Source organism: Stylophora pistillata, chromosome 4 (assembly GCF_964205215.1).
Source record: "Stylophora pistillata chromosome 4, jaStyPist1.2, whole genome shotgun sequence".
Lineage (NCBI taxonomy): Eukaryota > Metazoa > Cnidaria > Anthozoa > Scleractinia > Pocilloporidae > Stylophora > Stylophora pistillata.
In genome coordinates, this window is record NC_142522.1 from 34,732,949 (window position 1) to 34,757,283 (window position 24,335).

Below are 24,335 nucleotides of genomic sequence, written 5' to 3' on the forward strand. Positions count from 1 at the left end.
AAATAGATCTGACAGAACCAGTATTTTCATTGCCAGTGAATTCGATTGTCTGCTTTTTTGCGGTGAATTAATATACAAAATATCGAAAAACTTTAAGCGTTTGAAATAACTCATATCTAATTGAAACCACATCAAATTACTTATGAAAAAGGATCTATCTCTGTTTTTATCTGAGTTTGAAAATTCACATCAAACCCATAAAAATAATTTTTGTTTTCATTCTAGAATTTTTAACTGAAATATTCGTTAAAAAGCGATAGTAGAAATTTATTTGAATAATTACTGTCGATGAAGACAGCTCGGAATAATAAGAATACATTATTGTGTATTAAAATTCCTGAGGCATGATATCATTTGATACCCACAAGCAATGCAGCTGCAAAGTAAAAATTTGGATCAATATTATTGATAAGTTTTTTTTCTTTTTACATCAGGAACGTGAGTACACGTGGGTTTTTTTTTTAATCACTATTTCCTTCATATCTTCGGAAAACAGAATAAAAATCAACTTGAAGATTCAAATGTATTTTCTCTCTCAAGAATGTAACTTTTATACCTTTCTCTCCTAGAGTGTCTAGAAGATCAAATTTCAGATTAGTGATAGTCATGAGCCGAACAAGAACTTTATGACGAGTTTCTACATGTTAGATATGCATAATATGTAAATCATAGCTATAAATTTAACTCTTATGGTTATGCAAAAGAACCCCACAGGGTCATTTGGTAGCCTTGGTCCTAATATTTAATCTGGGATATGTAGCAGTAGGTCACTTATAAAACACAATTTTAAATGTAACTATTTTGATTGTTCCCCCATATACCTTTCATCTCTAATCATTTTATTTTCATCTCTAATCATTTTTTTCACCTAATCATTCTGTTTCACCAATTTTCAGTGTAGCATCAAGGTAAAAAAATTGATTTTAAAGAAGTATTTACTCCCTCTACCTGTACCCAAATAAAATGCCAAAAGGGAAAATCTCAAGAAAATAAATTGAGATCATTTCTCCCAACCTCATCCTCAGAGTTTCTCACCTTCCCACCCCTAGAGTAAGAGAGGGGCAGGAAAATGAGGGACCATAAAGGTTGCATTTCTTCCATTCTCTAAAGAACAAGATGGTTAATCTTAGGGGTAACTTTTTACAGTTATGGGTATCATCTCAAAAGTGGTTTCATATCCTACACTTTGGGAAAATTAGGGAGGGTCAGATATAAGGCAAATAAAGAAATTGCACCATTATCAAATTAAATACAATTTGTATGTATTAATTTTTAGTATGCAATATAACACAAGTGTAAATGCTGATGGCTTCATCATCCAAGAGGCAATAACTAGATAGTCAAAAAAAATTAAAACAATTTGTTTTGAAAAATTTATGAGAAGTCAAAGACTCATCCTAAAGCTTAAATTAGTGCAGGTCAACTGCTTGCCATCACCAACATTTTAACCTCCTAATTTGACCCTTTTTTTTTTTTTGGAATTCTAACTTGTTTTGAGTTTGAGAGGCCAGGTAATTTTACAACTCAAACGTCCAAGATTTGACTGTTACTCTCCAACTTTAGACGCACTGAGTAAGTCATGTGGGCACATAAACTCCAAATTGTGTGACATACTGAGTATGTCATATGGGTAGTGAAGGAGTTAAATAAAATTCAAGACTGTTAGACTACCCAATCCTGATATCACAATGAAGAGGCAGCAGTGGATTAAGTAAAGGAGTGAGTTGAACTGCTCCTTAATTCTTAACTCTGTAACTCACAAGATCTATTCTGCCAAAAAATTTACAAATTAGACTTATTTGGCAACCAAATTGTTGTGCAGGTGATTGAAGCAAAATGTTTCATTACCATCTACTGCCAGAGTAAATAAGTTAATTCCCTGGAATGCAGCTTCTCTTCTCAAAACAAAAAGAAAAATTTTGTTTCACTATTGATCATCTGATGAGTCTTCATAATCGCTGCTGTCTTCCTCCTCAATTGTTTGACATTCTTGAATATTGGCAAATCCACCAGCCATTAATGGGGCTTGAACAGGGACAGTTGGGACATCATTAGGGTCTGGACCTTGAGACGTTCCCGACAAGAGTTGTTCTACAAAGATACAGTTGGTAAGAATGTGCTCTTTTGGGGGATCACTTACAATGACTTTGCGCAGCATTGGATGGAATATATCACAAACTATAATACCTTTTGCGATAAGATGTACATCCCCATAATACTCCTGACATTGCATTGCTTTGCCATCAAAATCAGATGAACCTCCATAAAGTACAAACTGGTCTCCTACCAGAGTGGCTGTGTGTACCCCCCTGCCTGAAGGTTTGTTACCAGATGTTGATGGCTGCAGCCACTCATTTGTCTCTAGAAATTGAGAGGGATCAAAGCAATGATCGTTTTCATAATCAGGAAATCAGAGAGAAATATGTACTAGCCACAGTCCAGAGTTATATTTGTTTTTGTTTTTTTATTTATTTATAGGCCAAGCAAGTGCAGAGAAGAAGCTTGAAAAAGAACTATCTTTGGTTATCAAATTTGGTAATTCCCTTGAGTATCTTAAATGTATGTCACATTTTTTACAAATGCTCCCAATGAAAAACAAAGAGAAAGAACATCTGTGATCCAACAAAAATGCATAAAATAATTTTTTTGGACAATAGGTAAAAAAAGTTTTTGGTCAGTACAACTTTGTGGTCTGTGACAAGCTCTATTGCCTTGACAACTGGCAGTGAATTTCAAAGAATTTGCTTAAAAAATACACACTGAGTCATTATTTCTGCTAGTTACATGGAAAAGTAGACAGAAGAAAATCTTTCGCAAATCAGTTTTAACATTTAGCAGAGTATATGATTGGAATGACCCAGTTTACATCCCAAGATTTTATATTTGGGCCCACAAAAAAGGTGTGACAGATTATTGAATAATTAATTACCTGTGTCAAAGATGTGCACATCATCAAAATGAGCATTCTCCAAACTTCTTCCACCAAAAACTACCACTCTGTTGCCTACAGCTGTGCATGTGTGGAATGAACGAGGTTCTGGCTGTCTTCCTGTTGTTGGCTTTGAGATCCATTCCAAAGTTTCTAATAGTTAATTATAGTACCATCCATTAAACTGCTTTTGACATAAAACTATGAAGCTATTTATAGTCTATCAAGAAAGATAAAATAGTAAGTAGAAAATAGGGTAGCCTTTTTCAGGCTCTCAATTAGAGGTCAGAAGAAAAAACAAGTTTGTGCAAAGGTAAGTGGCAAGTATTAGGCACACAGCAGTGGCAATTGTCAAGGAAACAGTTACAAAACAAGTGCCTTTAAGAATTGTTTTAAAAACTTCCTTCCAATATACCAGGTTATAAAGACCTTACAGCTGGTTAACTTTCAACATCAACACTTGCATTTAAATCAATTACTTGGCTTCGTGTAGCTTCTTTCAATTCTCCTCACTTTCAAGTTTTTTGAGTGCCCACTTTTTTGCTTTTTTTTCAAGTAACAGGTTAAAACTGGGAGGCAGATGAGGGGGTCTGGGTGTGATCTAAGGACAAGAAGAATGATACTGAAAAAGTTATTGGAAAATTATAAATTAAATCACCTGTATCCAAAACAAAAAGATCATTCTTTCTACCAACACTGTCTCTGCCACCAAAGACAACAAGTCTTGATCCAACAGCACACATTCCATGAGCTGCTCTAGGTGTTGGAGATCCAGTAAATGAAGGAGTGAGCTTTTCCCACATACAGTTCTCTATACAGTCAACAGTATCAGAAAGTCAATTGTATATAACAGTTTAGTGAATTTCCCTATGCTCTAAACTCTTTTTTACAGATTCTTTACTTGGATACCCTTGTTTAAGACTCACTGTCGCTTCTTCCATACTGACTTAGTTATTTATAAGATACTGAACAGGGAAGGTCAGTTTTGATTTCTTTCAGACTGCAAAGAAAATACAGCAATGTGTGTATGCACTGAAGCATATAACAGGTGCATCATCTCTTCATCTCTATATACATTACAATTACCACTTCAAGCAAACATCACAGAAAACATGAAGCTTAGAATTGCCCTAAGCCATTCTTCAAGCAACTTTTACACATCATTCTTGCTCAAAGTCCATGGATTCTTTATATCACAATGACTGTACATGCTGATACATGAAAAATTGTGAAATAACACTAAAAACCTCAGAATCTTGTGACATGGCTCCTTTCAACCTCACCTATTCATGAATAAAGTGTTCACTGAATTCAATCAATTCCTACAATTTGATTCCTGAAATCCCTACCTGTGTCAAAACTGAAGAGATCGTTAAACCAACCAAACTCTGTTCCCTCCTGCTCAGATGTTCCTGTCTCCAAATTCTCCATAGGACCAAAACCACCAAAGAAAAGAATCTTGGATCCCATAGCAACACAAGATAGCTTATCACGTGGAGATGGAGGGTCGCCTTTACAAGTGATATTTTGCCACTGCTTTGTTTCTAAAAAAGTAAACATATATCAGGCAAGTATCATTGAGCTTTGTGAATTCTTATGGCTCCGAAAGTTTTTTCTAATTAAGGTACGATTTGATGAGGAAGTCAATATCCTGTTTCAAAAAGAATTAAATTGTAAAAAATTGAATTACAAAAAATTAGAATAGCAAGTACTTTTTATTTTACCTTAGTCTTATAGGAATGCCTGTGAAAGGAAGTATCTAGCCAGTGTAATGGACTTAATCTTTCACTTCTCTGCGTGCATTGTGATTTTAAAATCGCACCAAGTCATGTACATACCAGTATCAAAAGAATGTAGATCATTGAGCCAGCCACAATCTCTACTTAGTCCACCAAAAACATACAGTTTCTTTCCCACTGCAGCCATAGTTGCGGAGGATCTGGCTGATGGAACCTCACCTCCTGTGATAATCTTGTTCAATGAGTGAAAAGCTTTTGAAAAATTATTGAGAGAACATAGTTTGGATATGACAGAAATTACTATAACTGAGTTTTGTCGTTTTCTTTAAATTACTGAGGTGACATACATAAAACTGACCAATTCTGATACAGGGAAAAAAAAGGAATGAATCCCATCTAAATTTTCTTTTAGCATTGCTTGGTTACATCCAAGATTTCTTTAACTACACATTATATATTGAGCTATCGATTTATTTGTTTAATGACTTGCAAACTACATAAACATTTTCATATAGCGAGGCGTATCGTCGCGAAGTCAAAAGAGGGCCATTTCCCAAATTCTCCCTAAGCTCGAAAACTCGAACAAATCATCATACAAAACACCTCTCGACAACATGCACCAAGTTTCGGGTGGGAAAGGCAATGTTAGCCCGTCATGATAGCCAGACAGTAATCCATTTTACGACAATTCTACAGATCTATGAAAAGGACAACCGAAATTAGGTGGTGTACGCCTTCGTTCGCTAATTACGCAAGGCTCGCCGATCACGAACGTTCTCCAAAGCATTCGGAGATTAAATCCTGACTATTAAGAACACAATTACACATCTTATGGTCCCTGGCACTTACCAACATCGAAAACAAGAATTTCATTGGATTCTGTCACTTCCCCAAGATCAGAAAGCCAACGAACTCCACCAAAAAAGTAGAGTTCGTTCCCAATAGCGGCCGCACAATGTCCGTCACGAGCTGGCAACTTTGCGTCCATTTCTACCTTTTTCCACTCAACTTTGACATCATTTAGAAGCCTTGTTCCATAAGTAACCATTGATGATGATTCATTTCCCATTTTTGACTCGATAGTATAGAAAAAAAATTAAAGAAAACGTGAGCACGCGACTGAACGAAACTTATCCTTCGGTACTGCAGCGCGAAATTCAGATTTTGGCGGGAAGGTCTCTAACCTGTCAATAATATGACTGGCCAATCACAACAAACAGACGCAAATCGATTTCGTCCAACATGGCGGACGGTACAGGGAAAACTGCAGATGCCGCTGAGGAGAAAATACCTTTCAATTTCTTCAAGAAAATACCGAAAATTGTAAGAATTTGGCAAGGATCTCTCCGTGGTTTCCGTGGGTCATGAAATAGTTCGGGAAGAAATTTGTTTTGGTTAGGAACTGGTAGGGCAAAGACCACGTGAATGTTTTGTCGAGTAAGGGAAAATTAAATTCGAAGAACTGATCTAAAAAGTCAGGAAATATTGAGATTATGAAAATATTATTTACACCATTTCAGGCTGGTAGAAGCTTTTTTGGCTATTTTGATCTCAACGGTGGTGAGCTCTAATAATCTAATCTTTACAGTTTTGACAAGTCTACATCTGATGATCTTGCCTACTTATGTCAGTGGGTGAAAAAGAATATTAATGCTCTAAAAGGAGGCTAGCTGCCGAAACTTTTTGTCACGTTTTGTATTTATTTGGTATAGGAAATTTTATCTTCATAAGGGAAACGTCAGGGGATTTTGAGACGTGATGTCTGCAGCAGTGTATAGCTATTAAGTTCTTCCATGCCTTGATGAAAATGGATTGAATTCAAACTCACTAGAGTCGTTTAAATCAGTTCCTACGTTGCAAATTTCCTCATCTCTTGGTGTAACTGTCTTCTAGGAACTTCATGCCCATATAAATGGATCCATAAGCACAGAGACAATCGAGAAGCTCATCAAAAGGAAAGCTGAGCAAGGAAACAATGACTGTTTGGTGTCCCAGTGGCAAACAACAATTCACAAGGGAGAAGAGCGAGACTTAAGCGAGTAAGTTATGTGAAATCTAGTTATGATGTCATTACCTTAAGGATTCAGTGGCTTAAGATAATGGAAGCATTTATCCATTTCCAGGATTTAGATGGGAGTCATCTGGCTAAATAATTTACTTTTCATTCCTTCATTTATCATTTAGACATCATTTTATTCACCCATTCATTCATTCATCTATTTACCTTTCATCCTTTTATCAGTTGTTTGTGTATTTGTTTATCCATCCTGTTGTTTGTTTGCTGTTTCCTTTCTAATTTTTATTCCTGCATGAAAAGTAATCTCACTGGCAATGAGTGTACATTAATCAATAAATATTTTAAAATAGCAATCAACCAGTTGTAGGACCATTTTTGGTTCATGAAATACTCATGTTGTTGATCAATAAATTCATGAAAATTAATTTTTTTTTAATCTACAGTTGTTTGTCAATGTTTGGCATCATTTACCAGCTTGTAGATGACACAGAGGCAGTGTATCTGGTAAGAGTCTGACCTAGGTTGGCATTTTATCTATTAGATACACCACTCCAAAATATACATGTAGCTACATCTGTGTTTGGGTCTAAATGTAGTTTATAACACCAATGATTTCATTATTTATCATGTTCTCACAATTCCTAGGATCAATGAAAGTGTACTAGTTACATCTCTAGATATAGGTTTGCACAATCCTTAAATAAATATTTTCAATATGAATGATGGAACTTACTGATTATGAGATGTTTTGGCAGACTTATTACATGCTCTGCACTTGTTGGTATAAACGAACAGAAAATTGTGATTATTTCAAAACCTAGTCATTTTTTCACTAAATGGTACTGGTTGCTAAAGTATTAAATTTTTCATTTATTGAAGGGTTTTGTTTTTATTTTTTTCAAATCTCTTTCAGGTAACAAAAAGTGTTATTGAAGACTTTGAACAGGATAATACAAAATACCTAGAGCTAAGGAGCACACCCAGGGCCAACCCTGAGACAGGTGCTGTAATAATCAAAGTAATTGCAGATCATAACTTTTAATTTCAACTACAGAATTATATAGACTAAAACATAGATACATGCTGTAAAAGAACTGCACTTTATTTGAAATGAGCGCTCTATCCATTGAGCTAATCATCTCCCACTTAGCTCAATGGATAGAATGCTGGACTGTTGTGCGGGAGGTGGAGGGTTCAAGCACCAGCTGGACCAACACTCAAGATCTTAAAATTATTGAGAAGAATATGCTACCTTCCTATAACATCAAGAAATGGTTAGATATTCTAGTCTTCTCAGATAGGGACGAATGAATGGAGGTCTCGTCTCCTACAGGGTTAGGGGTAGGAGACGTTAATTTCCCATGCACGAGATTACTGTGTGATGGATGTCCTCCCCTGGGGTGGGATGGGTGGGATTTAATGGGTGGACTGCTCGCATGGATTGCAATGTTCCGTTCTAGTCCTACCTTACTGCGGTAATGCAGTGAAAATGGATTAGGAAAAAAAAAGTAGAAAATGTGCATTCCTTCTTCCTTTTGTTCATGTTCAGAACAGAACACAACATCTCTTCATCAACCCTCTCTCGTAGGTAAATACCCTCTGCAATTAATTATGGAAATCGCTACTGAATATAATTGAAAATCTGAGGTCATTTATTCCTTATTTTACCATTGCTTCAGTCTGAAATTCCACAAAATTTATGTGTCATCTTTAACAGGGATGGTTACCAGTAAGTTAAATACTAAATAAATCAAATATTATGTTGATATTTTTCTTCAGGGATGACAAAGCAGTCCTACATAGACGCAGTTTTAAAAGCTATTGATGAAGCTAAAAGTACAGCCCCCAACATAACAGTGAGGTAGTAAAAGTCCTGGGAGGGAGGTACTCCTTGGAATTCTTGGTCAGAATGTGCTGCCTTAAATTATCCAAACGCAGCCTTCATTTCATACCAAAACATGCCACTTCCATACTAGTTTCAGATCTGGCCTCCAAAATCCATACCCATTTGCAGACATTGCTTAACTCTGGTTTCTGTAGCATGACGTGACTAGGAGTATTTCTACTCCCCCCTAGATGGGATGCCAGTCCATCGTAGGGTTACCCCCAGCATTAGATTGCCGGTACCCATTTATACACCTGGGTGAAGAGAGGCACTGTGAGAGTAAAGTGTCTTGCCTAAGAACACAACACAATGTCCCGGCCAGGGCTCTAACCCGGACCAATCGATCTGGAGTCGAGCGCACTAACCATGAGGCCACCGCGCCTCCACAATTTATATCAGTACAGCAGTCAAAAAATAGTAAAATCCAAACTAAATTCATCTCTCTCTTCTCTCTTTCTCTGTCCATCTTGATCATTCATATTAATTTAAAAAAACGGATTAGAATATTTTTTGCTCTTGTGGTTAAGCCCCAATTCCTCAATATACAGCTTTAGATCTGACTGAAGCATCAAGAGGCATAATTTTGCAGATGGACTTCTACAATCTCCAGGGTTAAATTGTGTCATAACTGTGTCACTTTAATATTAATAGAAAAGTATAAATTCCCATCTCAAACCTCAGATGCCTAAATGTTTATTTGTCTTGAATTCAGGTTTATACCTGCCACAAATCGGAAACTTGGCCCAGATGACGCCATGGATACTGTGAAGTTGGCCATAAAGTACAAAGAAAATGCTAAAGGGATTATTGTGGGTTTAGACTTGAGTGGAGATCCAAAAGTAAGTACACAAGGAAAATAATATTGATTGTGGATGGAAATAGTATATCTTTCTGAGGGTTTTTAACCCTTTGACTCCCATTGAGTGACCATGCAAGACAGAATTCCTCTGTACAACATCAATCCAATATCAAACAGGCAAATAAAGAAAAGCATCAATTAGAGGATTAATGGTTGACCAAATTCTCCTAACTAACATTATAAGAATTGTATGGCAAACAGTAAGGAGAATTACTGATGATATTCCTAGCGTACATATATAGGTTAATTGACCACTCCCCATAGGGACTTTTCAGGGCCAACACCCACCCATCCCACTCAGGGGAGGACATCCACCACACAGTAATCTCGTGCTTGGGAAATTAACGTCTCCTACCCCTAACCCTGCAGGCGATGGGGCCTACGGTTTATTCGTCCTTATCCGAGAAGACTAGAATATCTATCCATTTCTTGATTATAGAAAGGTAGCAAATTCTCCTCACTTATTTTAAGACCATGAGTATTGGTCTGGCCGGGGCTCGAACCCTCGACTTCCTGCACAACACAATCCGGCACTCTAACCAATTGAGCTAACCGGGAGGCGGTTAGCTCAATCGATGAGATTTTGAGAGTGAAAGGGTTAATAACTTTGTCCATATTAAGAAGTTACCAATGGTGTTATAGGCAGCTATACTCAGAAAGGGGCAGTAAGGTGAAACCCAAATACTAGAGCTTGTTCACAGGCTAAGCAGACAACGGTAAGGGGTCTAATAGGCAGCAGTAGACCACTGGTAACAGGCTTTTAACTCTTTAACTCTCAGAAGTGTTTAACATGTAACTTCCCCCTATAATATCCCTACATTATTTAGCAAACAGGTAATGAGAATACTCAAACTTATTAGGTAGAAGTTGATGTCCTGGCTTGACACCAAATTCTCCTTGCTAATTTACAAGAAAATGTGTAGCAGCTAGAGGGGGGAATTAAAAATCAGATCTTGTGACTTAAAAGGTTAATGAAACCCCTCACACTGTAAGTTATTTTGGAAGCAACAACAAGGCAGCTAACATTATGTTAGTTGTCTTTAAAATCAGATGAGTCACTTAATCAGGAAATCTTTGTGGTTTCATAAATATTTTTGTAATCTGTGTTTACCACAAGATCATAAATCTAATGATCTCTTTAGGTGTCAACAGGTGCAACACTGAAGAATATTTTACAGAGTGTTGTACATCTTTGAAGTAAAGCTTTAGTTTATGATAAATGAGTATATGTGATATGTTCATGTATTGTTTCAATTTCTCATGTGGGATATCTTATTTCCAGGTACATGATTCAATTAATTTTGTACCTGCCCTGAAACTCGCTAGAGAAAATGGCTTGAAACTTGCCTTGCACATTGCAGAGGTAATTTTGAATGAGTCATCATTTGAATATGTAATGACATGTTATTGTTTGTCTTTTAATTAAGTCATCGGCAATGTGGAATGCAATGTTTATTTTGCTTGGTCACAAAAACTCATGTTTTTTTTTCAACGACTCAAATTCAAAACTAACACAAATATGATGGCTTGTTCTCTCACATATTTTCTGCACTTCAGGCTGCCTGCTTGTTTTGACCTCAAACAGAAAAACAAACATGCATGACTTTCTTTTAATATTTTGAATTTGAAGGGTCACTTAGAAGCTTATATTTTTGAGAAATATAAATGAGCATATTAAACATAGTGTTTAACAATGCGATACTGGCAGAAGACAGATCATTTGGCCATATATACAAATTGCAATAAGGCAACCAAGGACAAATCCAGGAAATTGCATGGTGGAGGGCTTGAACCCTGGGACCACCAGATGACAAGAATATAGGGCCCTAGCCACTCGGCCACTGGGACACAATCACTCTAGGTATTTGTTAATGATGACTTTCAGGTTTCAGAAAACTCAAAAAAAAATAAACCCCTTTGCTTGTTCTCCAAACAAACAACTGTGCAAAGTGGACAGTGATCTCACCAATAATGTAATTATTAGGTTCCTGACCTAGAAGAATCAAGAGTGTTGCTAAATGTAATCCCAGATAGAATAGGCCATGGAACCTGTATTCATCCAGAAAATGGTGGATCAGAAGATCTTGTGAGCGTAGTAGAAGAACACTCTATTCCTATTGGTGAGTCTGGAACTTGATCAATGTTGATCAACCAATGAATGCCATCTTGTATCAGGAGGGTATAGCTGTCACATTCGCCCCATACCAGATAGGGTGCATTACAAAAATATGTTTCATTAATGAAAAGTAAATTGAGATTTCTTTATTTCTTTGACAAAAGATCAAAACATTCTGGTGGGTAAACCCAGGAGAAAACTTGGTCTAGGTTATCATGGCTGCTAAGAGAGTAATGGTCTTCAAGAAAATTATGATGCACAGGAGGAGCCACCTGTTGCTGTTGGTTTTGGATGTAGCATTTATAATAATTATGCCAAATGTTCTAAGCATATCCCTGGATTCCTAAAGACATTTAACCTTTTACACCCTAACATCAGTATGCATATTCTCCATATTGTTCTCTTTACATTTCCTTAGGTGCTGACAAGGAGAATTTGTTTAACAATCAAGAACTTCTTTACATGATGATCATTTCCTTTATTCTCATGACCTTATTGTGTGTTTCAGGGGTGATATTGTAAGGAGAAATTAGATGCTGGTCACTCGTACGCTGATCATTTCCTTTATTCTCATGACCTTAATGTGTGATTCAGGGGTGATATTGTAAGGAGAAATTAGATGCTGGTCACTCTTACGCTGATCATTTCATCTATTCTCATGACCTTAATGTGTGTTTCAGGGGTGATTTTGTAAGGAGAAGTTAGATGCTAGTCACTCTAAGGCTGGTTTAAGTGTTTTAACCCTTTAAGACCTGACTTAAAAGTTAGGTCTTGGGTCCTCTGTGCTTACTAAGGAGAAAATATTCTTTCTATGCATCTACACATGAATGCATACATTTCAGTTTTTATAGGTGAGTCACGGTATGATCCATTGAAACTACCAAGGGGAAACATAATTCCATATGTGCAGAACCTTGACAGAAAACTCATGTTGCTTCATTTGATTCTCAACAGAACTTTGTCTTACATCCAATGTTAAGACCAAGACTGTTCCATCATATTCTGAACATCACATGGGCTACTGGTACAGCAAACAACATCCTTGTATTGTTTGTGTAAGTAGCAATAATCATTATTGTCACTTGTCCGTTTTACACATTTCTAGACAAATCAGCTTATTAACTTGCTGTTCTAAGACAACAGTTGATAATGAACTTGTTTTAAAGGCCATGTAGCCCACTGTACCCTTCTCCCCCTTTTGCATTGTCAGTTAGAATCCTGGAAACATTTAGAAAAGATGTAAGTCAGTTTTAACATTGCTTGTGGGGAGAGGTACCAATTAAACATCCTCTTAAAGATAATTTTTAACCAGACATAAAACAAATTTTAACTAAGAAGTTTTTTTTGCCTAATAGTAGGATAAGGGTGCCCCACAAACTGTACTCAGCCAGGATTTTAGATAAGCTTGGTTCATTTTTGAAAAAATAAAACTGGAAGTATTCAGCATCACTCTGTCTCTCCATCATGTTGCCAGACAATCGCAACCTTCATTTAAAAAATAAACACACTTATTTTTAATATAGATGGGAGAAATCATAGAAATGTTTAATCTCTCTTTACTCTCCAATCTTTATGACACTGAATTGAAAACTGCATAGGAGGGATCTAGATGACTTATTTTCTTTCTGTTTCATTCCTTTACATACTGTTTTATATATATATATATATATTTTTTTTTATGACAGACTGATGATAAGGGTGTGTTTTCTACAACATTATCAGAAGAATACTCTGTGATGGCCAGGACATTCAACCTCACAGAAGAACAAGTGTGGAACTTGACATTTAAAAGTATAGATTATATATTTGGAGGAGAGAAATTAAAACATGACCTTAAAGAGTTATGGAAAACCGAGAAAGAAAAGATTATTTCTTCAGTTCATTAACAATTAAATTTGAACACAATGAAGCCTATGGATCACCACTTGTAATTGGGTATTATTTTTATCAATAAAAACACCCTAACATACCTCATCTCTTTCCTGAGACAATAATACAAGCCATTTGAATCCCTCATCTTAAAATCAAGTGACTAAGACCAAGACGTAAAGTGACCGATCTGATAGGAAACCGGTCGAAAGAGAATGGGAATAATTTCCGTATTGACCCCATATCCGAAAACAACACATTAGTCCCCAAGGTAATCTATTGTTTTCGCCATTGTTTTATTTATCCACAAGCTGTATACATAGTGAAGTAGAGAACTGTGTGAAAATCTTGCCAAATACTATTCTTTTTCATCTGTAACAAGCTTCATGGCCAGACATTTTTCTCGAACTTTAAGCTCAGCTTGCGCCTTTTGCGTGACCAAAAAACATTGCATTACGTCATGTAACCATAGTGAAGTATCCTGTTACGCTGACCACCTTATACCGCATACGCGCGTGCCCTTGTTGCTACACAAAATGGCGTATGCAGAAATATACATACATACAATAACATACATACATCCTTTATTTGGTAAAGCAGGTTGAGTAGATGGTAGCATTTTCTGATGTGGACCTGTCCAGTACTAAACAAAACACTATGCCAAAACCAGATCCATCGGCCGATGCTCTCCATAAACCACTCAGCAGTCTAAGTCTAGAGGTGAAAGACTCTTCTGGTGAAGGTAAATCTACAATTCAGAGAGATGAGAGCCCAGTTTCCGGGAATCGTTACTCAAGATATGCTGCAAAGTCTCCTTTAACTAAGAAAAAAACTACGGGTATGCCGAAATCGTCTCAACTAAATCCAAGAGGGGGACAATTATCGCAGCGGCAAGTCACTGGTCAGCAGCCTAAACAACAAAAAGCAGTGGTTCCGAAATCGAAGGGTATGCTAGCACCCAAGGGTTACACCATGCGTCCAATTATCCCTGCTTCAAAAGCAGAGTTGCTGCCAGTGGCTCGAGCTATGCACGGCGACGATTTTGCCCCAAGAGTCAAGAAGCTGTTTGATCCCGAACGGCAGGCGGCTGTTGATGCAATTCAGAGTGGGGTTTACATTGGATGGAGGTGTCACGGTTTTCAGCACGATTGTATTCGCGTCTCCAAAAGGTCGAAGTGTTTTTGTGGCCATCTCCTGAGTGACCACGCAAGTTACACCGGGAAGAGTGTCATGGTTCCTTGTCGTGCGACGCGCTGCGAGTGCAAAGCTTTTGCCTTTATCCTGTCCCGCCCTGAAGAGGCAGGTGAATTTTGGCTTCAACGTCGCCCAGGTTACGACCCAAGTACTTGGCGAGCTAAATGTAAGTGTAAACATACCCACGAAGAACATCAACCCACCGGACTGCGAAGATGCCGAGTCAAGGGCTGTGGATGTTCTAAATTTTTCTCCAATTTTCTTTGTTGTGCGTGCGATAGGCATTGGGAAGAGCATGAGACCTCGTTTGAAACGACCTCCATGAGAAAAGAAACGGGTTTGCCTTACGGTGAGGCGTACCTTCCCTTTCATGAATTTCCAGAATTGCGTGACGTGGTGTTGACCGGAAGAGAGGACGACGATAGTCACTTTCAAGCCCTGACTTCCGGTCCAAACGCAATACCAGAGAGTACACCAACAGATTTGGCATTGAGACTTAGAGGCATGAAGCCACACGAGTCGCCGTTTAAATGGTAACTTAATAGAATGTACAAGAGGGTTGATCTCACAGAACACGAACGCCACATCAGCATTCAAACGTAACTCCTACGATAGCATCTTCGAACCCCATGAGTGACTAGCATTTAACGCCTCCTGATAATTTCACCGCTGATTCAAACTTAACGTCACGAGAATAAAATAAGTGACCACAAACTGAAGAGGCTCTTGATTGTTAAACAAAATAGGGAAAGAGTAGAAATGGTACAACGTAGGGCAGCACGTTATGTCCTTAACAATTGATAGGTCTGCTAGTGTCACCGAAATGTTGAAACAACTTGACTGGGATACTTTAGAACTACGTAGGAAGAAAGCGAGGCTCACAATGCAGTATAAGATGTACCATAACTTAGTTGCGATTGACCAACAGAAATATCTCAAACCAGCCGGCCGATCCAGCATACATACGCACAGGCTCTCATATATCTGCATCTACATCTCAAAGTCTATCAAAGGAAGGCCCATCACCATCAGACGTATAAAGTCCCGACATTTGTAACAAACTATCACCGAACTCTTTTTTCCCCACTACCATTAGGGGCTGGAACAGCTTACCCCTGGGCGTTGCTGAGGCTCAATCTATAAACTCTTTCCGAGCCCAACTGGACATGATATGTTAATTGCTATTTAAATTTTTAATATCTTTATTAATTGCTATTTAATTTTTTCCTCGATTCTTATTCTTGGTGTTATTATAGTAGTATTATTATATAGTATTTCTCCTTGGTATTTATCCTTAGTGTTATAAGGCCGCTGACCTCTTGCTGAGAATCATCGCATAGATTGAGAGCAAGTATTAGGAAAATAAATAAAATAAGATTCTCTTTATAAGCACCACAGGAAATGTATAGAAGACAGTATGGAGAATATACATACTGATCTCCCTGGCCGGTTAAATTAGAGTTTTTCTCGCTATTTATATCTGACCCTGTAACAAGGTAAGGTTCGGATAAGGGGGGATCGAGACAATACAGGATGTACCCGTGTTAACCCAAACTCCTTCATACCGTCGGCAGGGTCCGATGTCTTAACAAGTGCAACTTAAGGGCGTGCCTTAAGGAGTAGTGTACGTTGCCTCTCTGGTTTAAAATCTCAAAAACAGTCGTAGTCTCACTAAATATTAAAAAGACACGTTCATTTAGGATGCCCTCTTAAAAATTCCTCATACATTGTTCCTACTAGCAGTCTTCTTTGATAGGACAACGCTGCAAGAGACTAACAGACAACTGTTTAAATTAACTCTTTTTAATTCTCTGATTCACTTTACGAAATCTTTCTTTTCTCTATTATTTACAAAACACAAAATACATTATTTCCCTATTTTTATGTAACTATTTTTCACAAACCTGTCAGTTTTTCAAGTTCTCTCACATAATAAGTGTCTCCAACTGTCTCAGCTAAATCAATTTGAAAAAATGTTAATTTTCTTAAATAGTAGCAATTCAATTGATGAACACTGTGAAAATAGGACACTTCTGTGAAAAAATGGACACTCTTCAACAATACCCTGGTTATGAAAATGTCTCACATCTTATGATACATGTTCCTCGTGAAACTGTTCGAAGTTCACCCAAGACTGCACGTTTGTTAAGGCTATGCAAATGTTGGTATAAATACAGAAAATTTTTAACACTTACTCTCGCTCAAGACTAGTTGGTTTTACCTTTGTGAACAATTAGACCCCTTTGTTATCAAACCACGTGTCTTAATAAATTCCGTGACCACGGGTCGACCATTAGAGAAGAGTTTCGAACATAAGAAAAGTCCTCTGATTCCGAAGATATAAATAACGAGGCTACGAAATTTTCAAATTACAAAAGAAATAAGTGATTCTTAAGAAAAATTTACGCTACTTTTGTGAATTGTACATTCGCAATTAACTTACTAATAGGAGAAACCATTGCTTTCCGTACGCCTCTTCTTGTGGTTTTAACAGGAAAAATATAATTTAAGATCAGTTAGTTCTTTCCGGGGTCTTTATTTAGATGGTCTTGGTTCCTTTTTTATCTGACTGATTCGACCTTTCCTGTCATGACTGGAACTACGAAGGGCTCGCAAAATTAGAATTTCCTTGGCTCCACAGTTCTGAGTACTAAACAGCCTTAACTTTCTCCTTCAAACTGTTCAAAGGTAAATTCCTCATTTGTTGTAGTTGCCGTTTGTTCTTCGCCGTCTGCAACAACGGTCGTCGTTTGGCTTGTGACGATCTGTGTGACTACACCCTCCGATGAGACTTCGGCCGACGGGGAAGCTTGTTCGTAGGCTGAAACAGGTGTTAATTCAATCAATTTCCCTTCGGAACTTCCTTCTATAGGTCTTTCCTCTGAAACAACTTCGACAATTTCAGGGGGCTTTTCTTTTTCCGTATCTTCAAGCTCGACTATCTTTTCCTCCTTGGACACGGATTCATCCAGTTTTATCTGTTTCTGTTTTTCTTTTGCCTCGTCTACTTTCTTCTTTGGCGGAGATTTTGTGGACGGTTTCGCACCTGCTGTACTGGTTTTCACACCCGGTTTTGATTTCAAGTTGGCCGTCGTGGGCTTGGCAGCAGTTTTAGTTGTCAAGGAAGGTTTTGTAGGTCTTGTGGTTGTAGTGGACGATTTGACTGGGCCGTTCTTAACTCCTGTCACAGTTTTTGTGGTACTAGTCTTCAGAGGAGCAGTGCCAGTCTTAGTAGTGGTTGTTGTCTTTTTTACAGTAGTTGTAGTCGTAGTGGTCGACTTTGGTTTTGCACTCTGTGGTCGTAAGTTAGGTGTCTTGGTTGCACCGTCTGTTTTGTCGCTAGGTTTTGCACTCTGAGGTCGGCTTGGCTTTGTTGCTGTGGGTTTCGTTGCAGGCGAACTCGTTTTAACCTGTGTTAGTTTGGTGGATGCTGGCCTACCAGCAGTAGTTTTTGGTGCACTTTTCGGTGTCCCAGAGTCAGTGGAATCTACCCCAGGGGCCTTACGGGCGGGTGGTTTCGTGGTGGAAGCTGGAACTTTGTGAGGCGATGCACTTGCAGGACGAGTGGTACCAGTAACACTGGACTTTGTCGGAGGACGAGCTGTCGCTGCACTTTTCGGTCTCTCTGGTTTCTTTATTTCATCTGTCTTAGTTGCTGCCGCTTTACCAATGGGTTTCTTTGTGCTTGGGGTGGTGGTGGTTGTCGACTTCGTCGCCGGCGCCTTAGTAGCAGCAGAAGGCTTGGATGCTGGTGCTTTAGTAACTGGAGCTTTGACATCTTTTCTAGATGTTCCACTTGAAGGCTTTGTGGCTCCGGGTTGTTTTTTCGCTGCAGCTAACCCTGTTGATGGGGCTGCTTTAGAAGGAGACTTGGCCGATTTTGCGCCAACTGATTGGGACTTAGTTTTCGTAATCTTGTCTGTCTTCTTGTCTGTTGGGAAAGCATGGGTCTCTGCAGGCTTGGCTGTTTTCTCAACAGGTTTAACCTCCTTCTCTGAGGGTTTTGTTTCTTCCAATGGAGTTTGGGTTTCTTCCTCTGAAGGTTTGGTTTCTTCCAATGGAGGTTTGGTTTCTTCCTCTGAAGGTTTGGTTTCTTCCAATGGAGGTTTGGTTTCTTCCTCTGAAGGTTTGGTTTCTTCCGATGGAGGTTTAGTTTCTTCCTCTGAAGGTTTGGTTTCTTCCAATGGAGGCTGGGTTTCTTCCTCTGAAGGTTTGGTTTTTTCCAATGGAGGCTGGGTTTCTTCCTCTGAAGGTTTGGTTTCTTCCAGTGGAGGTTTGGTTTCTTCCTCTGAAGGTTTGGTTTCTGGCTCACGAGGCCTGGTCTCCACCGTCGCAGGCTTTACCTCTTTGTCCAAAGAGTTGACTTCTTCCTCTGTAGATTTGGCTTCTTCCTTTACAGGTGTTACTTCTTCGTTAGTGAGCTTAAGAGCATAGATATCTACAGGCTTGGCTTCTTTTTCAACAGGTTTGACTTCTTCCTCTACGGACCGCACGTCTTCCGCTGCAGCCTTACCTTCTACCTCTGTATTCTTTATTTCTACCTCCGCAAGCCTAGCCTCTACCTCTAAAGGCTTTACTTCCTCTAAAGACTTCATTTCCTCCTCTGTGGACTTGGCTTCTTCCCCTACGGGCGGTACTCCTTCGTCGGTAAGCATAAAAGCATAGACCTCTGCAGGCTTGGCTTCTTTCTGAACCGGTTTGACTTCTTCCTCTGAAGTTTGGCCTTCTTCCTCTGCAATCTGCATTTGTACCTCTGAGGGCATGGCATCTGTCTCAGGTGGCTTCACTCCTTCCTCTGTAAACTTGGATTCTTCTTCTACAGGCATGACGTCTTCGTTCGCGGGGGTAGATTTTTCCTTTACGGACTGAACGTCTTCCAAAGCAACCTTAGCTTCTGCCTCTACAGAATCCATTTCTGCCCTTACAGACTTGGCTTCTTCCATTACAGGCTTGGCTTGTAGTTCTGCAGGTTTAGCTGCTTCTTCTAAAATCCTTACTTTGTTCTCGGAAGTTGAGGTTTCCTCCATACTTTCATCCCCCTTAATATAAGAAACCTCGGCTACTTCCTGACTCTGCTCCTCAGAAGTGACCTCGTCTGACACAGGCGTAGTACTCTCTCCTTCCGATTTGACCGCAGATTCCTCGCTAGGGACTGGCTCTTCCAATTTAGTGGCTTCTTCCTGGTGGGGAGATTCCACAACGGGATCTATTCCAATAGCAGGAATGTCTTGGACGTCCTTTCCATCGAACTGTTCATCAGATGTGACTTTTTCAAAAGGATTCGTAGCCTCTACTTCTGAAATCTGGTGATCCGTTGGTGAGCGCTCCATGAAATCTTCTTTCTCTGCTTCCACTGATTTCGTGTCAACTAATGGATCTCCTAGCTCAAATGAAGGTGAAGACTCTTCTGTAGGTTCTTGCAGCTCCGGCGTGACTTGATCTACAGGTTGGGAGTCCGCTAACAAATCACCCAGGTCAATCCGTGGTGTTAATTCCAACGCTTCCGTTACGATTAACTCATCGTGCATTTCTGCTGTTTCATGTACAATCCCAGGAATACTTTCTAATTCAAGGTGGCCATTGCCAACCACAGCGCCTTCTTCAACATCGTCTGCATCATTTGGCTTCTCTTCAGTAACTTCCGAAGGTTCATTTTCCGTCGAAATTAGTTGGTCCTGGTCACCTGTCGGTGTGAAAGGATCAAACGACGAAACATCAACTGCAGTCTCCCCCTGATCACCAGGGTGAAATTTTTCGCTCCCGTTTAGTGGACCACCTAGCAAATTGTCAGTCCAATGAGAATCCTTTGCGTGATCCGTGGAAGGTAAATCTCCCCGAGATTCAGAGCCGTCGGTCTCGTCCACGGAAATTAGTTCGTTGCTCTGCCGAGTTTCATTCCCGAATAAGTCCTCGCTGGGCGCGGTTGTTTTGCCCGAAAAAGATTCACCACCGGACTCCGTTTGTTTTAGACCGGCATCATTATTATTACCACTTGCAATTTGCTGTTGATCTTCGTCCATCCTATCGAAAGAAAGAGTGGTTGCTATGTCCGCCATTGTTGAAGTGTCGCTCAAACGCCTCAATATCTTCCTGCCTTTCAAAGAAAGATCGGGGGATGAAGTTCGCCTGCTGGATCCAAAGATTACCTTGTCAAAACGACTTTTCAGCTGATGAAAAGTCTTGCTTGTGAAACTAACAGGCCTTGAAGCTAAGTTCTGCGAGACGGATGATTCAATCTTTCGAATGGCGTCTGTGATGTCCTTCTTGTCACTCTCGACAATAGACAACTTTTTCGACTTCTCTCTTAGATTCGGCGTCGATTGAGATGCCAAAGGATGGCTCAAGCTTCCTTGCGAGGAATACACTGGCGAGTCTGTAGACGGAAAAAATTAAATATTAATAAGCACAGACAAAAAGGCTTTTTATCTCAAATATGTACATTTTTCAAACATGGCATAAGACAATGCTGGAATAAGCTTGCGGCTCGTTTGAGGGGTGTAGTATGACAGTCACCTACCTCTATTGATAACTCCAATTTGTTCTCTTCTCTTAACTTTATCGAACAAACTATTCCTGCCTCCGGTTCCTGTCGATATGGAATTTCGTGGACTGGTAGGAGCTTGTGAACTCGGTGTGGCACTAGAGCTCTCAAGAGCTGTAAAACACAAACGGCAGTTTTAAAATGTATATTCGCAACAATCAGTTACAAATGAGCTAAGGAGGGATGCTATTCACAGCTGTCTTTCAAACAAACGAAACCGCCGACAAATTTCCACTCTCCCCCAGATTGAGTCAAAAAAAGCCACATGGCGTATCCCTTTTGGCATGCGTTTCTATTCATTATCACAAAAGAGAAGTCGCGACTATAAACAAAATATCACACAGTGAGAATTAAGCTACAGTTGCCTAAAACACGCAATCATATTTAAATTAACGGTGGTTTGCCTTAAAAGCCTCCGGCTCCTGGTATGAATCACGCAAAGGTACTTATGTGGGAGTTATCAGAATGGTGTAAAACAGATATCTTACTAACATTGCCAAAAGACAAAACACGGCAAAATGTACAAAGTGAAGGTGAGGAAAGGTTCATTTATCAAAATGCATGAAAACCATACGGTTTTTCATTAAAATTCTGTGAAAAAAATATATTAGCACGATTACCACAGACAAAGTAGAGTCACCCGTAATATCTAAGTGACATACTACTTTTTTTTACCAAAGCTACCGACCAAAATCCAGCCAAGGCCATAAGTGCAAAACCTTGAACCTTGTTTGATACATATAACGGAGACGGTTCCGTTATACAGTTGACCTACATTTTGTTCACCAAAATTAACCTTAACTTAAAAATTTAAATTCAAGACGCCTTCAATATTCATTAATTACCACCTTCATTAATTCTAATCGCGGTTTTGAATTTCTAAATAGTTCTTCTACAAACGCATTCAAATGTATTTCTAAGCTGTCAGTCACCCAAACACTGCGACGAAGAACAACAGACAATGAGGCGTTGAATTCTGCTCTGTACAATTAATAATAAATAATTAGGCAGACAGTTTTTAACAAATACACACAAATTAAATACAAATCAGCTCTGTGCAGGACGCAATACAATCCAGTAATCTTCCACAAACAAGAGAAACAAAACAAATTTGTAGATGAAATTAAGAATGTCAAATTGAGACAATTTACAAAAGTGACAACCTCTTACCCGACTCACTTACACAAGAAACGAAAAAGAACTAGAAGTGATAATATTAACACACATGAAATTAGCAAAAATGCAAATTGTTCACGATCTGAAGATATCCCGAGATTTTACAGTTGGGCAAAACTCAAACATAATCCAGGTCTTGTTGAACTCACTACCTCAAAAATTACTTAAATGCTAACCATGACAGAGAAATTTTAATAGCTTTTACCCCTTCCCCTTTAGACAATTTTAAAACAAAATGATTTTAAGGGCTAGTATACAAATAATTTCAAGAAACTGAAGAGAATGTTAAGTTAAATGAATGTAACTTTTACACAATTTTTCCTAGGCATCTATCTCAATAAACCAACCAACCAACCAACCATTCAAAAGGTGAAGTCAGCTTATGGCCAAAAGGCCTACACTGCAACAGTTTACCCTGGTCTCTATTACATGAAATGACTTGGATTATTACCAGTCCACTCTATACAGTTCAAATCAATTGCAGGGTTACCCAACCCCCGACCCCTACTCCCAAACCCCATTTCATCAAGGTTCCCCGATAGTTTGTTGGTAGAGTCAAACCTTGATTACCTGTATTTTTTGATTATCTGGACTTGCCTCTCTCGTCCCATTACCTACAAACATTTGTATTTTTCTTTTCAACTATCCAAACTCTTGATTATCAAGACTTTTAAGGCCGGTCTCCGAGGTTCTACTGTACCTATTGCAAACTCCTGTGTGAAGAAAGGCAATGTGACAGTTAAGTGCCTCACCTAATGATGGTAATCACCTCAGAATGACTCAGCCAGGTGTTTAGACCAATGTTTTAGCACACTAACTACCGAGTTATTCCATCTCCCATGGACACCAGAGAGTTGTCGAGTGTAGGGCGCTCATAACCAAAATAAGACTAAGTTATAAATAGGTGGCCCAATGATAAAGGGAGCTTATCAGCAATGGGAGCTCTCAAACTAAAAAATCATCTTGAGGATTCACTCCGCCTGATTTCTTCATAGTTGTCCAATATCATTACATACTTGAACAATTTAAACTGTAGCAAAAAAAAAACAAGGGTGACTTTTGTGTGGCACTTGAAAGAAAATCATTGGGAGTAATATTATATTCTGTAACTATTTTTTAAGCAAAACAATATAAAACAGTATTGTTTTTCTTTTCATTTAACCCTTTTTCAGTGCATAATTCAGTCCTGCTACCCATCAAGGGATATGTTAATTAATAGTATAGTATTCAGTGGCTGGTAAGGAAAAGAGAAAGAAATAAAAAAAATCATCTAAGGAGTCTAGAACAACCAAAACTCTGGCAGTATGGGTCTTTTGGCCCACAAACTGCATTCACCTCTAGAATAGTTAGTTGATTTATGGAGATAGTTACTCAAAAAATTGTGCTAACACCACATACATTTTAAATTTCACATTCTTTTCACTTTCTGGAAATATTTTCAATATCAATCCTAAAATAACCCAAATCAGAGAATATACCAATTTTAGGAATATCATTCAATCTACCCACAGAGAATTTAATTACTGGCAGTGCAAAGAATATCACTGGAATAAATCTTAAATGGCCTAAGGCAAATCAGTTTCCTTTTCTCTACAGTGACCAAGGACGTATCCACAAGACCTCTTTTGAAATATTATCTGTAAAAAGGGTGTGGCCATTTACACAGTTTCGAAAGCAGTAAATACTGCCTGTTATTGACCAACCCCACAGTCTGGAGATAATTTTAATTGGTAACTTTGAGTCCAAACGATCAATAAGTTCGATATTTTGTTTGAAAACCATAAACGCATGAACTTTAAGTAAATTCTTTAAATCTGTACTTTTTGCAGCGCACTGATGTCAAATCGCTGTGACAAGAAGGTAATTTGTGTACTTTCTTACAAATTGATTGTACCACTGTTATCAGCAAAATGCTATCGGATATGGAAAAATGCTGTCACGCAAATTGATCTCATTCCGAACTTGGTACAATTCATGCGTATGGCAGTTCAGAGATCTAATTACTTTCGT

General features: G+C 38.6%; 4 protein-coding genes and 1 long non-coding RNA gene across 10 annotated transcripts in view; 3 read left to right on the top strand and 2 right to left on the bottom strand.

Moving 5' to 3' along the window:
* LOC148733477 (uncharacterized) lies at positions 1-1,675 on the top strand. Its single transcript, XR_016000275.1, has 2 exons — positions 1-792; positions 930-1,675. It is a non-coding gene; the product is annotated as an uncharacterized LOC148733477 (long non-coding RNA).
* LOC111322901 (kelch domain-containing protein 1) lies at positions 1,347-13,966 on the bottom strand. 3 transcript variants are annotated; one of them, XM_088757734.1, is made up of 9 exons: positions 13,516-13,966; positions 6,893-6,973; positions 5,518-5,743; positions 4,768-4,920; positions 4,279-4,473; positions 3,588-3,740; positions 2,930-3,082; positions 2,188-2,361; positions 1,347-2,091 (listed from the first exon to the last, which is right to left on the bottom strand). In XM_088757734.1, exons 3-9 carry the CDS (start codon positions 5,735-5,737, stop codon positions 1,928-1,930), a joined length of 1,212 nt encoding a protein of 403 aa, XP_088613860.1. In that variant the 5' UTR covers positions 5,738-5,743; positions 6,893-6,973; positions 13,516-13,966; the 3' UTR covers positions 1,347-1,927. The 3 variants fall into 3 exon arrangements, with proteins under 3 accessions (XP_088613860.1, XP_022781856.1, XP_022781855.1); XM_022926121.2 differs by lacking the exon at positions 13,516-13,966 and having other exon boundaries at positions 6,893-7,139; XM_022926120.2 differs by lacking the exons at positions 6,893-6,973; positions 13,516-13,966 and adding an exon at positions 6,497-6,630.
* On the top strand, positions 5,765-13,514 carry LOC111322904 (N6-Methyl-AMP deaminase). 3 transcript variants are annotated; one of them, XR_016000274.1, is made up of 10 exons: positions 5,765-5,991; positions 6,562-6,707; positions 7,129-7,189; positions 7,599-7,686; positions 8,465-8,546; positions 9,283-9,409; positions 10,712-10,792; positions 11,414-11,549; positions 11,964-12,600; positions 13,231-13,281. XR_016000274.1 is itself a non-coding variant. In XM_022926123.2 (10 exons), exons 1-10 carry the CDS (start codon positions 5,911-5,913, stop codon positions 13,429-13,431), a joined length of 1,104 nt encoding a protein of 367 aa, XP_022781858.2. In that variant the 5' UTR covers positions 5,768-5,910; the 3' UTR covers positions 13,432-13,514. The 3 variants fall into 3 exon arrangements, 2 of the variants coding, with proteins under 2 accessions (XP_022781858.2, XP_088613861.1); XM_022926123.2 differs by having other exon boundaries at positions 5,768-5,991; positions 12,500-12,600; positions 13,231-13,514; XM_088757735.1 differs by having other exon boundaries at positions 5,985-6,105; positions 12,500-12,600; positions 13,231-13,514.
* On the top strand, positions 13,951-16,802 carry LOC111322902 (protein FAM221B). Its single transcript, XM_022926122.2, has one exon. The coding sequence runs from the start codon at positions 14,024-14,026 to the stop codon at positions 15,143-15,145; it is 1,122 nt and encodes a 373-aa protein (XP_022781857.2). The 5' UTR covers positions 13,951-14,023; the 3' UTR covers positions 15,146-16,802.
* LOC111322900 (uncharacterized) overlaps positions 16,396-24,335 on the bottom strand; it is a 15,027-nt gene continuing 7,087 nt past the window's right edge. The window contains exons 4-5 of one of the 2 annotated variants that reach the window (XM_088757732.1): positions 21,126-21,265; positions 16,396-20,981 (exon numbers count right to left, since the gene is read on the bottom strand). In XM_088757732.1, coding sequence (XP_088613858.1) covers positions 17,269-20,981; positions 21,126-21,265 — 3,853 coding nt within the window. In that variant the 3' untranslated portion in view covers positions 16,396-17,268. The remainder of the gene's footprint in view (positions 20,982-21,125; positions 21,266-24,335) is intronic. The other variant, XM_088757731.1, reaches the window with a different exon arrangement.

Coding starts and splice junctions, on each gene's coding strand:
- LOC111322901 (XM_088757734.1), bottom strand. CDS start 5,737: ATGGGAAATGAATCATCATCAATGGTTACTTATGGAACAAGGCTTCTA. Junction 4,921..5,517: donor AATTCTTGTTTTCGATGTTG/GTAAGTGCCAGG, acceptor ATTTTTCAAAAG/CTTTTCACTCATTGAACAAG. Junction 4,474..4,767: donor TCTACATTCTTTTGATACTG/GTATGTACATGA, acceptor TTACTTTTTTAG/AAACAAAGCAGTGGCAAAAT.
- LOC111322904 (XM_022926123.2), top strand. CDS start 5,911: ATGGCGGACGGTACAGGGAAAACTGCAGATGCCGCTGAGGAGAAAATA. Junction 10,793..11,413: donor TTGCCTTGCACATTGCAGAG/GTAATTTTGAAT, acceptor TGTAATTATTAG/GTTCCTGACCTAGAAGAATC. Junction 11,550..12,499: donor AGAACACTCTATTCCTATTG/GTGAGTCTGGAA, acceptor GATTCTCAACAG/AACTTTGTCTTACATCCAAT.
- LOC111322902 (XM_022926122.2), top strand. CDS start 14,024: ATGGTAGCATTTTCTGATGTGGACCTGTCCAGTACTAAACAAAACACT.